This window comes from Tenebrio molitor, chromosome 9 (assembly GCF_963966145.1).
Source record: "Tenebrio molitor chromosome 9, icTenMoli1.1, whole genome shotgun sequence".
Lineage (NCBI taxonomy): Eukaryota > Metazoa > Arthropoda > Insecta > Coleoptera > Tenebrionidae > Tenebrio > Tenebrio molitor.
The window spans coordinates 16,462,888-16,476,725 of record NC_091054.1 but is presented as its reverse complement, the minus strand read 5'-3'; the positions used below and the strand labels follow the sequence as shown (position 1 = coordinate 16,476,725).

The 13,838-nt window shown below is 37.2% G+C and overlaps 1 protein-coding gene across 1 annotated transcript in view; it reads right to left on the bottom strand.

Moving 5' to 3' along the window:
- stg1 (stargazin-like protein) overlaps positions 1-11,463 on the bottom strand; it is a 279,644-nt gene extending 268,181 nt beyond the window's left edge. The window contains exon 1 of the mRNA XM_069057854.1: positions 11,218-11,463. Within this exon, the coding sequence (XP_068913955.1) occupies positions 11,218-11,302 (85 nt within the window). The 5' untranslated portion in view covers positions 11,303-11,463. The remainder of the gene's footprint in view (positions 1-11,217) is intronic.
- Positions 11,464-13,838: the final 2,375 nt, after the last annotated feature.

Below are 13,838 nucleotides of genomic sequence, written 5' to 3'. Positions count from 1 at the left end.
CCACCCTGTACCAATTAGCAGTTTCAGAAGTGATTGATCGCTTCGTGTCACTAATTAGTTGAAATGTGGAGTCCATAAAACACTGGCTGATTATTTTAGCCGTAAATAAAGCAGCAGCGCCGCCCCCGACGCATCTCTGCATAAACGCCCTTGGCAGGGGCATTTTTTAATTGGCCTCGAAATACCGGCGTATAGTTCATCGAAGATAAATAATACGTGCGGGGGCAAATCCCTTCGGGTTTTTTTAATCGAACCGTACTAATTGATTGGCGAAATCGTCCCCAAAGAATCGTCCGCACATTAAAACCGTTTTTAAAGTAAATAGAAGCCGCCCCTGCAAACAAATAATAATTAAGCGTGAAGGTTTTAATCTGGAATGTACGTAGGAAACGGATGTTGGCAAAAAACACCCCTCTCCAGAGATTGGATGCGAGCGTGGACCGGAAGTGTCTGGAATATGGCGGTAATTACCCTCTCAAGGAGGCGGCGCTTATCGATATCTGGAGAGATGTATTTCAATTCGATTTGTGGAATGCATTTTCAGAGTCGGTGCCGCTTTCGCAAACTACTATTTTTGAAAGACTGGACAGAGAAGAGAGTCGGTCCTAAAATTGTCCCTTGTGGCGCGCCGCACTACACCCACGATCTGCAAGAATTCAAATTATTATTCTTTGCATGCTACGAAGAATCAAACGCTCTACTGGAATCGAAACCAATTCGAACGGTCCAGATCTGAGTCCACTTGAGAACTCTTGGTATCTGATTTTACGTCAAAATGAAATATAAATTAAATCAACCAAGTATATGGCGTAAATTAATTTGATTTTGTGTCTTGTTGCGTTATTTCCGTTGCAATATAAATTCAAATTTTCGCAGGATTAGTGCATTTGTGGATTGTTCTAAATGAATTTCTTGGCAGTTTTGTTTGCCTACCTGATATACGTGAAGGTTTCGCTTTGCAATATTGCGCGCCGCTTTTAATAACTCGCCCCTTTAATATCTTAAACGTTATGTCTTCATTTGGAAAAAGGCGATTAAGCTTCCATGGAAAGTAATTGAGAAAAATCGGCGAGGGTTCTAATACTACTTCTGTCGCTCAAAATGGGGCTAAGTGACAGTCAAGAGCTGGGCTGGGATTGAAATTAAAATCTCGAATTATTCATTTTAGGTCTGGGATCAGAAAAATTACTCATTTCGGTAAGCGGGACTTACAGGAGGTTACGTCGTGTGGAACAGGTTTAATTTGGTAGGACTCAGTATGTAAATCTCTACAGACCTTTATTTTAATTTTCAACATAAAAATTGGGAATTTTGTACCAGATATTTCACTGAAAATCTGGCACGAATCGAATTTATTCAAAGGAACTAAATACGAAGAGAATTTATAAATGCATTTAATTAAAAATAAAATAAATAGAAAAGAGGCACGTCATCCAGGCCGGATTTATTTGCCATCAGAGATCTTTTCTGTGTAGTAATATGACAACGCAACGCGATTTCTTTGGGGTCACCCATCCAAGTATTGACCGCTGCCAGCATTGCTTAGCTTTTATGATTCAATAATAATTGGTGCTTCCAATATGGTGGGGTCGCATTATTACTACATATTATTACCAGGTGAATGATAAATAAGGACCACACATGGAAAATATTTATGAAATTCATTTTTAAAACAAAGCAGAGAAACGTAGGAAAGAGGTGGAAAAAAATTGAAATCGCACAACCCCTTTGTAAGTTATTGTCTCCACAGGCCCACATGTATATGCGCGTCAAGACAGGACATAAAGAAAAGACCAAAAATTTAAATGTAATGTGCTCGTGCAAAATATTTTTATTATCCTTTATTTTAGCAAATATTAAATGCACGTAATAAAGCTCAGGTAAGACTGTTTACTAATCCTTACAAAGAACTCGCATTTATAAATACAATAATCGAATTGATTACGAACTTGTGTCTCTATTTTCCTTTTTGCTTATTTTTTTATGCTCACGTTATTGATTTTCCAAGGATTGAAAAACAATGACTCGTGTGTCAGATGTTTCTTTCAGGATGAAACTCTGGTGTCAGACAAATGTGTGTGACGTAAATACATTTTTTGTCCTGCTTAAGCTACCCTTTCAGATATTTGCGTTGATTAAGTACAGGTATTTACATTTTTATATGTTTGGCTTCATTATCAAACTAAATTAAAAACAAATAATTATTTTTCATCAAGCGGAATGAATATTAATGTAGGAAAATAAATAAAATGTGAAGGTGGATGATTTAAGTCTTCGAGTTCTTTCCAGTCTCGACTGTTTTATGGTTTGCTGAAGAAATGTCAAGTGACAGTACTTTCTTTTGGTTCTATTCATTTGCAACAAATTAAAACGTTCCAGTAAATAAGTTTTCTTCGTAATTATCAAATTGCTCGAATTGGGGTTGTTTTCATATCATTCAGACCAGGAACAAACACAAACAGAGTGAATTGTTTTTGAAAGGTGGAAATGTTCGAATTTGGTGTTAACAGAAAATTAGGAAACATTCGTTTAGAGCAAATGCCTCATTTTCCTACGCACCACAAAAAATTACTGAATTGTTATTTTAATTGATTAAAAATAATTTGAGCAGGTACTGAAGTTTCAGTTTGTTGTAAAGGTATAGAAATTGGAGCAAATGGAAAACAGTCAAATTTTAATTAATCTATGCAATATTATAATAGCGCCAGGTTTGAAGAGGGAAGTTTACACCCACGAACGCAGCGATTAAACAAATTGGACGCGTAAAAAATGTTTTAACGCAAGTTAAACACATAAAAAAGACTATGTGCTTAAAACCGCGCGGCAGAAGTGAAAACTTCTTGGAGGAATCAAGAACAAGGCATCAATAAAGATGATTTTTACAAATCAAGCGCTTTCGTTGTTCTCCGGCCCCAGCCTGACGACGATTTGAGCGTGACGATTTCGATGTGAGAAAGAAAAAGCTGGAAGTGAATGTAGAGAAGACAAAAATGATGGTGTTCAGCAAGAGAAAGAGGAAGAATGAGGAGAGCCAGTGGAAGTGGGAAGAAAGCAAGATAGAAAGAGTGAGCGAGTTTAAGTACCTGGGCTACACCTTCAACGAGAGGGCCACAGTCAGGGCGCAAGTGAGAGAGGTAGTGAGGAAGGCGAACAAGGTAGTTGGATGTGTGTGGGGAATAGGAGAGAGAATGTGGGGAGGCGAGTTCGGGAGGAGAATGATGATGTTCGAGAGCATGGTGGAGAGCGTGCTGATGTACGGAGCAGAGATATGGGGATGGAAGGAACGGGAGGAGGTGGAGAGGGTGCAAGAGAAATATTTGAGATGGGTGCTAGGAGTGGACAGAGAAACACCAGGGTAGATAGTGAGGGAAGAGTGCAAGAGGAGCAAGCTGAGAGTAAAAGCGGGAAAGAGAGCGGCAAAGTTCGAGGACAGAATGGGCGGAAGGGAAGAATGCAGGATACTGACTGAGTGCTATAGAGAAAAGAAAAAGAACGCGGATGAGAAGGAAAGAGAGAAGTACTGTAGGAGGAACGGGTATGCCAGAGAGGAAGTGGAAAGAATGAGAGCGGAAGGAAGATGGATGTGTGCAGAGCTGAGCGAGAGGGACAGAGATACGGACAAGCAGGAGAGAAGGGAGAGAATCAGAGAAGCGAGGTACAACAGGGAGTATGAAAGGTGCGTGACAGAGGAGGTTCCGGTGTATCTGGGGAGAGAGAGCACGAAAGAAAGGAAAATGATGGCGAGATTTAGATGTGGGAACGAAGAGAGAGAAAATAAGTACTGGATGGAGGAGGAGGAAAGAATGTGCAGGATGTGCCGTGAGGAGAGAGAGACGATCGAGCACATGTGGAGAGGATGCGGTGAAATGAGAGAAAGGGAGGAAAAGGAACGGGGAGAAATACTGAACGAAGTCGGAAGAGAGATAGGATGGATGAAAGAGGTATGGAAGAGGAGGGAAAGGATAGAGAAGGAGAGGGGTGGGGAATAAAAGAAAATGTAGGTTAATTTTAAAAAAGAAAAAAGAATGATTTTGGAATTGTAAGTTTATTTAGAACTGTAAAGTATAGGAATCCTTTAAAGCCCGTAGGGTAAAATAAAGTAAAGTAGTAGTAGCGTGACGATTTCAGCGTGTCGCGTGACGATTTTAGCGTGTCGCATAAAACTAATTCACTGCCTGTGTGGTGCGCCTAAAGAAGTTTTTCACTTCAAAATCAGAGTTTGACGACGACTGGAGCGTAAAGATTTTAGCGTGTCGCTTGACGACGATTTAAGCATGTCGCGTGACGATTTTCGCGTGTCGCATGCAATTAATTCACTGCCCATGTGGTGCGCCTAAAAAAGTTTTCACTGCAAAAAGTATTTATTAATAATACTTTCTGCAAAAAAGTTGTCACTTTAGGCGCACAACATGATTATATTTTTCTTATAATGTATTTTCTCTCATGTTTAGTCAACAAAATGAGACCACAAAAATCGGCTTAATGTCTTCACTTTCTTTTTGGCGTAATGTTTGATGGAAGTTTATTTTAATTAAATTTCAGTCAGCTTAAACAATTCTGAAAACAAATTATTCGTTCCAAAGATTTTTAATTACAACTAGTCGGTTGAGTTAATAATTAACACTTTACAATTTTGTTCAGCGTCTTTTAATTTTTGTTTGCTTTGGAGAGAACTTTAAGTTAAGCAGCTTAAGATGAAACAAAGCGTCTTGCACTAGTTGGGAGAGAAGAAAAAAATACATTTCTCATATTTTCATTATCTTGCTTTGTCTTGGAAACCAACTCTGGAGATGTTATATTATTGTATTGTATATTCGGTAAATATGTAGTAATTAATTGTTAGGCCGCTGGGCCTACCGGTCTCATCAGCTGAGTAAACGATTGTAATTTAGCATCGAAACAGTGATAAAGTCCCCAAATGGTGGCAGCTAACACTTCTACTTTGATATAACATGAAAGGGACTAAATCTAGGTGGACACTTGTAGTGGAAATATATTCCATAATTTTTATTGGGAACGTTGGAAATAATCTGCAACTGGAAAAAATAATTTCGTTCTTGATATTCTTGGCGGGCGAGTTTTTTCTCCCTCATTGGTCGTAACGCAATAATAAATTGAAATTTAATCCCTTTGCAAAAAGAAAATATAAATAAGTTTGACCGTAATAAATTAATCACAAATTCCTTTGAAAACGCAAAAGGTGGAGCAATAATTAGGTTTCCACCCCGTTCCTTATCGACTTAAAATTTTTGTTTACACTTGACGCTTTCACATCTCAACAATTACTTGGAGGCTTTAAAGTGTATTAAACCGGGCCGTGAAAACGCGAGTTCCACTTTCCACGCGATTTTTCCGCAGTTTCTTGTTATTCGAGGGAAAAAACGTGTAAACGTGGTGGCTTCCATATTGATTTAACGGCCGAACACGATTGCCCTCTGATATAACTGACAAATGTCAGGGACATGCAGCAGTCATTTGTTAACACGGCCGCCTGCCTCCTTTTCCATTTCCGGTCCCGGAGCGGAAAATATGGCGGCGGCGGCGGCTTCACGGAAAAGTCGAAATTAATTAGCCGCCCTGCAACAATTAACTACAATAACCGGACTGAAGGTTGGTGAAATCGCGCACCAAGACCCCGCCGCCCCCAATTCAATAACGTGCACTTTTGATTCCGTCGTTCGGATTTCCATACGGGATTTTAATGGGGACTGTCGCGTCGATTGTTTCCGGGAATGACGGAAGCGATGAAAGGAGAGCTCGGGGAGAGTCGTGCGTGCACCCTTTAAACATTTTCCGGAATTTGCACGGAGCGAGTTTCCCGGACGGATTTTCAAAGGCTCGGGGCCAAACGTCCCTAAGTGAAAGTTCTAGGCGCAATCTTCGCCGACGTCACGGCCTTTGAACAAATTCATTTAAATAAATAAATAATAAGGGATGGCGGCCCGGTTCGGTAATTGGGGATGCGAGGCGCACGGCGATTTGCGCTCCGCCGGTCCAGAACCGGAAGAATTCTTTATTTGCGACGCTCATTAGCGGAAATGTGCACTTTTTATTTGTCCGGGAGATGTTGACGGAAATAATAAGAAATAATGACAAGCGCAAACAGAACGGGAAATTAAGAAGTGGAGTCGTCGCACGCTCGAAGGGCCGCTCTGATTGGACTTCCGGGGTTGAGGAAGGGTTGAGACAGTCGAAGGGTCAGTCGAAGATGTGAAGCTCTCGATCACAAATTATAGCGGACTCGTTAAATGTCACCTGTTGGTGGTGGCTAGACTCGTTACCCCTCGAGCGATCTAAAATAATCTCAACAAATATGAACCCTAAGAAAATTTCGGCTTGTGTCAATATCAAAACGAGATGACTGGAATTCCAAACAAGTCGCTTCGAGGTGAATCACTCGAAAACATCCCAGGTATAGTTCCTGCATTTGCCAATTACTTTGAATCAACATTAATACAGTCTCAGATGATATTAAAGGGTAGTTTCAAACTAATTGAATGGCAGCACAGGTAAGACATAAATTGTGCAAGAGTGTAATTGAAAATTTCTTTTTGTCGTTAGCGAAATATTTATTTATCAATTTGTACTTCATCATTGAAGAAATTGTAAGATGTAACTGAGATGATTTCTTCCTTTCTTCTAACGGTAAATATTAAGATTTAGATACACAAATACATAGATGGGTTTTTCTTAATTACTGTTAGAGATCCCGTAGTGCAGCTTCTTGTGATAATTAATTCTATCAAACACAGATCTTAGACTTGATTTGGTTCAAATGGTTACAGAGATATCGCAATTTTTATTTAAAAAATATTCCGGCACCTCCACCATTTTTGTAATACTATACGTGTATTTTCTTCACTATTCTGGACTGATATTACAGATCTAGACACTTCTTGCACTCGATTCGTCACTATTCAATCTATCAAACCCAATTTTTAGTTTTGAAACTTGTCAATTACAAAAATATCACAATTTTAAAATTTTAAATGTTCCGGCGCCTCCACCATTTTTGCAAATACTATAAATGCGTCAAGTAACTAATATTAAAGATAAAACCATGCAGTTTCTTGTTCTCGATTCTGGTCACATCTCAATATGTCAAATAAAGTTTTTAGATCTGATATAATTTAAAGGGTTACTGAGCTATCCCAATTTTTAGTTCAGTGGCCACCGCCACTATTTTCTGTTGATTAAAGAGAGAGGGTCGTGTTTTTTTTACATTCAATTGGTTACAATTAAATCTGTCAAAGGAAGTTTTAAGATTTCAGTTAACTCAAACAGTTACAAAAATATCGTTTATTTTCAAACAGTTGAAGTGGTTCTTTTTGTAACCGGACTTGAAACATTTCAAGTCCTAGGAGTTCAAATGTCCAATGTCCACCGAGTCAAATGTAAAGTCATTTGAAGCATTTCTCACGATTTATTTATCAATAAGTCTCTCTAAAAAGGCGAAATAACGAAATTAGTACCGAAAATTTAACCGGCGAGTCGTTCATATACAGGGTGTTTCTGAAATAAGTACATTAATTTTAACTGTTAATAGAACTCATCAAAAGGAACAACATTTCTCTCTGTCATTTTGGCGAAAAACGTTGCGTAATGGCTTAAAAAAATAGGAAAGATTTTCATAAAACCGTTCATATCTCCAAAACTAAGCTACCTAAAAACGTGAAACAACCAGATTCTTACGAAGTGGATTTTTTGCTATACGGGTAGATTTATTTGAATTTCGTTTTCGGCGTTAAAACACGTTTTCTGGATGAAAATGGATGTTTTTTTCATATTAGCGCTGATCTCAATTAGCCATTGCAGTATTTAGTGGCGTAGGGCTATTTTAGTGAAAAATCTCTCCAATTTTTTTTTGGAATTAAACATCGTTTTTCGGCAAAATGGTAGATAGAAAAGTTGTTTCTTCTGACGAGTTCTATTACCAGTTAAAATTAATGTACTTATTTCTGTTACACGTTGTATATGGATGACAGATGTCAAAACCAAAAATAGCAAGATGGCCGTTCAAGGTTAAAAAATAAATTTTAAATTTTAGTAGACTTTACAAATATTATTGACCCGTCAAGTACTGATAATGAGAACGACCAGCAACAAAAGAACTGGGAATTACTGATGCCTTAAAATTTGAAAATTGTAAGTATGAAAATTGTTATTTACTGTAACTACAGCAAAAGAAGATAAACGAATTCATGTGCGAATTTTTTTTGTGATCCGCTTGAAGATAAAATAGTATATATCATTCACAGTAAAAGTCTTTTTTTGCTTCGCCCAGTTGTCGACCTTGATTTCGTATCGGTCTTCAATCTCTGGGCTTAGCACAAAAAGACTCACTTCTACTCTTAATAATATAATCTACTATATTTTTAATTATCTGTTCAAATTCATTTTTCATATTTACATTCTCAATTTAAAATCTGCAGCATTGTGTGGAGTTTACATCATTCGTCAGCGTGAGTAGACAATTGTACTTGAATTACAAGAAAACACTATTCATTGGCTCTTTCATTAATTTTAACAGTGCAGGTCTATTGAATCAGTTTGTTGACATTGATTTATTATTCTTGTTTAACAGCAAACTCATGTTCGTATTATCGTCCAACAATTTTCTTTGAAAAAGCTGTTCTTGATTATGTAAAGCCATATAAACTGGTTCGTCTAGATTGATGTAGAATTTTCATTAAGTGAATTATGTAGACAATGTATTCTTTACAACGATAAGCTTCATTGTTTTGATTTCTGTCGACAAACCCTGACAACTCTGAAATTGAAATTTGCAATTTTTTTATGGTTCTGTTTACTCTTAATATAAATTTAATAAATTCTTGATCATTTTTTGTAGAATTAGCTCCCAACGGAAATTTTCTTGTTTGTAAAAGCAACAAAAACGGAGAAGGGTTTAAATTACGACAAAAATTTTACAAAATAATTCGCCCTCTATAAATCAAATCAATGTAAATCAAAAGTCTGAGTTTAACGCGAATGTAAAGTAGATTCAGCAGTCTCGTTCAGATCGTTGAAAAACAATTAAAATGATAAATTAGAGAAAGGGATTTTATGCTGCAAAAACACAATTTTCGTAAGGCCAGAATATTTTAGAGAAACGATTTAATTTTTACATTAATTAAATTATGATGTTGTTTTGCAGAGACCAAAAAAAAAAGACTTGGATTTTTTTATGTTATGTGAATACAATGTTTAACCACACCTAAAAAAATAACAAATCAAATTAATTGAACATTTCATTAACAATAATCAACACCTGAACTTTTTTATGTCGATATTTTCGTCTAGATGTCGTTTCCATCTAGAGAAGTAGAGAAGATAAATCGCTCAAAAAATTAAAAGAACTGTGAAAGACCGCTCTAACAATAAGTACGATGGATCTCGATATTCGACAAATAAAAGAAACCCTCTCGAGATAATGCTTGATATCATCGATCAACCCAGAGCATCGAATCAACACTTTGTCTTACAACACAACATGTGTACACCCTATACAAACAGTTCTTGATACACACACGCAGAGAAGGGAGAAGGACTGTCCCTGCGAGACGAACAGAACTGGTACTTTATGTTAAAAATCAAAAATATTTCTTTGAGTTTGTTCCTGGCGCAATTTTAATTTGAATAGTGTCATTGATAGACGTTTGCAAACATTTTTAATTAACTGGGTACGAGAAGCACTATCGACAACTTAATTGAACTTTCCAGAAGAGAGTCTGATTGTCCCGGCGCATCCACCATATTCGCAGAGATTTATTAATTTTTTATTGGATTAATATTGGCGATAGATAATTGAAGTTTTTCTTAGATGCTTTGCAACTAACATATCTACGAGAAACAATTTTTAGATTTCATCCAGTACGTTAGACATCAGAGATACTGACGTAATTAATTTGAGTTTCCCGGCGCATCCACCATTTCTAAAATGTAAATTATTTTTAATTTTATTATTTTACCTGCACTGTCTAATTTAATAATAATAATAAGAGAAAAACTGCAGAAGTAATTAATTATCTTTTCTTTCAAGCTTATTAAAATTTTTATAATAATTAATTAATTAGGAATAACAAGGGAAGATTGCAAATTCAGTTTGTTATTGAATAATTAGTATCTACTGTATTCAAATTTTTCTTAGTGTTGATCAAGACATTGTTATTAATAAGTTCTGGAGAGCGGAATTAATTATCTCCAATAAATTGGAAACTTCTGAATAATTCAGGATCTTATCTTTGTTCTTCGATATGCAAAATGATTTAAATAAACCCGCAATGAATAATCTATTGGATTTAAATTAGCCCTAGACCCTAGATGAAAACACATGAAGTGGAAACACTGGATCCACGTGATAAATTTCACGGCCCGGTTCACAAGCCACATTTCCATATGAAATTTTTTGTCCGGAGTAAATATCAGTGCGATCACATTTAACAAAAATTCCGTCGTGTTTATGGACACTTGCGCTAAACTTTATGGTGAGTTTATCAGTTCGATTAGAGCGATGAAAATTGGAAAAGGCCTTTTACGACAATTCGTTCTAAGCCGCAAAGTGTAAATCATAAAATTAGCCAATTCGTCCGAAAGTCGTAATCATTTCGGGCCCCATAAAATCTAAATAAAATGATGGCTGAAATAAATCAGTGTTGCAAAAGTTCCCATCAAATATTCGGTCCGTCCCGTAATGATGCTTGCTTACGGATTACGTCCCGTAGTAATCGTTTTTGACAGAGCGCGTCAAAATTGGGTCGGCGGAGGCAAAAAAGGGGCGGCGATATGATCGCTAAGGGAACGAGAGTGAAACGCGCCCTGAATGATATCAACATATTGACATGGTAATACGTGGGGCATAAACTCGCCGTGTTTCCGTCCCACAATTTGAGTCAGGAAGAAGCTCTGAGGGGTGTTTACCCCGACCTGTACACGCTTTTTCAAGGACTATCAATCCATCAAGGGACAGTGTCGGCAAAAAGCGGGATTTTTATTCGCAAGACGTCAGCCGCAAAGTAAAGAATCGGTCCAGGACCGGCTCAATTATTTCCCGACAGGGCGGGAAACGGGAAAAAATTAATTGATTGAGTCGACAGGACATAAATCAAAACCGGTCCGCTTTGTTTTGCTGCCATTTTACACTCCTTTGGGCACTTTGTTTAACACTTCCGCGATTCACGTCACGTTACATTTGCCGCCCCCATATTTCAGACTTACGTTGCAGTCCTGCGAGCTTTATCTTTTCAGCATGTGTAAGAAACTTCCTGCGGCGAGACGTCCTCTCATCGGCTGAATCTTTCATAAACTTGACACTCAACAGTCAGATCATTCCTGCACTGCACCACGTCCAGTTTTCCCACTTCGGCACTTTTCCGGCGCGCCCGTGCTTCCTGCTGGTGGAGCAGGACGTCGGTGTGCGGCGGCGGCGGCGGTTCGCTACGGGAGGAGACGCGGCGACGCTTCCCCTGCAACTAAAGTTGCGTCGGGACGCCACCCAACATAAAGCCGTGTCGGGACGGACGCAAGCGCCCTAAATAATTCTTGTTGATGCTGTTCTACAACGCGAAAACTCACGCACTGCCGGAAAAGCGGCGGAAAAGTCACGCGCTGCATCTTGCAAGATTCTTCCCACTCGCTAATCTGCATCCTGCAACTCGCCTCATTCAAGTTCTCTTTGCAACACCGAAAGTGTTTTTTGGTTCGGAAACTCTTCTGTTAATTCTCTTGAATTTAATTTGGGGTAATTATTGTGTTGTAAGTTCGCGTTTTTCAATTGTTGTTTGTTAATTAAGTGAATTTGAGCTTGAAATGGAGTCTTGTTTGTATCGTTTTGACGTTTCAATTCGTCGAAAGACAAATTTCTCGTCTTCGGGCCATTTAATGGTTAATCTAGCGGAAAAGGAGAAATAAACAAAGTAAACGGTTTCTATTCATTGTTGAGAGAAAATGACAAGATCCAACCGGCGGAGTTTAGATGTTTTCAATTTTATTTTAAATTAATGCAACGAGACGACGTAATCAGTTTCGATGTGAGTCTTCATGCAGAATCAATTTAAACACGTGATATTAGTATTGGTTGGTTGTAGATTAATATTTTTTTATATGATGTTTCTGAGACATGACACTAATGAAAATGCGGTTTCCTTGTTTTAAAGCATATTTCCTAGAGGTTACTTCGCATTAGCGTACATTTTATAAAATATAATATACAAGGGTGTATTTTTAAAATCTGCCGAAAGACTAAAATTAATATTAAAATGTTGAATCTCAAAAAATAAATGTCATTTTATTTTTTGACATAGACTTTTTTAAATATTTTTTCCAAGTTCTGCATGAAGCCAGTAGCTCATGGTTAAAATTTTTCCGTGCATTTCAGGGGCACCCTGTATACTACTTTAAAAAAATATATCAAATTTTAATTTACAATAAATGTTACTAATGCCTATATGTCAGGAATTTTAGTACAAGAAACTCTATTTATGTAATTATTATTAAAAAATAGATTGCAATAAAAAAATAACTGAAAAAGGTAAAATTACATAAAATTCATAAAAATACATATATTTATTACAAAAAGTGTTACGACGTAGGGAATCCATCAACAAACTGCATCATCTTGTTTTGGAAGATTGCCAATTAAAGGATTTTTTCTCTCTCAGATAAGCAAAGAATTAGCTACGAAATGATATACAGGGTATCTCACGAGTGATAATGAGCCCGACGGAATTGCAAGCCACACTACATTTCCGAAAAAAGCTAGGTACAGAAATTAAAATATCCGACTATTTTTGAAAATGTATTGTGGGTTGCATTTTTAATTCCGTCGGGCACATTATCACTCGTAAAATACCCTGTATAAAAATTGGGTACCGCTTTTAGTACCAATAGATAAAATAGAAAGAAAAAAAAATGTTTGTACCAAAATAATTCTATTAACTTCTGTGCATTTAGAACAACGTCCAGATAATAACAAACTATACTCCTTGGAAAAAGGTACCCTGCTTAATTTTTTTTTTTTTGTTATACGAGGACTAAGATGTGATTTTAGTAATATTTTTTATCTTGAATTCAAATGTGACATTTTCTGTGATACGAAGGTTTTTTAGTGATTCAAAGTAGGCGTTGAAGAGTCGATTGTGAACGCATCACGGATTACAGATCAGGGATCAGCTGTTTAAATCTAACCTCACTTTCTGCGTTGTTTGTGTTTTTATTCAGCAAACTGACGAATGCGCGTTCACAATCAACTCTTCAACTCTTGAGGAGAAATTTAAATGAACACCCGATATATAAGTTATCTAAGAAGTAGCACATAATGATTTTCTAGTATAATTATATTGCTTGAGTGAGTACTGGAACTCCACTTGTCCTGCCACAGCTTTTCTATGCTTCCAATGTCCTGGTGAAAGCTCTCGCCGTAATCGTCGTTGACACCACGTTGGCTCTCAGGAAAGAAATTCAAATGGGAATGCAAGCAAGGGATTTTGGGGAATAATATATGTCAAAGCTGTCTTTGAGTTCAGTAGTTCATGCAATAAGTCTCGCAATAAGTTTTCCTGTTTGGAGTTTCCCAAAAAGTTTTTAGTAACACTTTTAAACAAATCCCAAGAAAGTTTCGCGCGTTCGACTTCTGCTCCAATGTTTCATCTTTCATCAATTGCTTTATATGAGAAACTACAAAGATCTACGCCTTTGCTTGGCGTCACTAATTATAGAATTTTTTTCACAGTAGGTATTACTCCACTGCCTTAACAAAGTTCTAAGTTAATATGTAAGTGAGTTAAATAGATACACTGCCCGCCAAAATGATCGCATAAAGTAAAAATGAACCGTAGTTT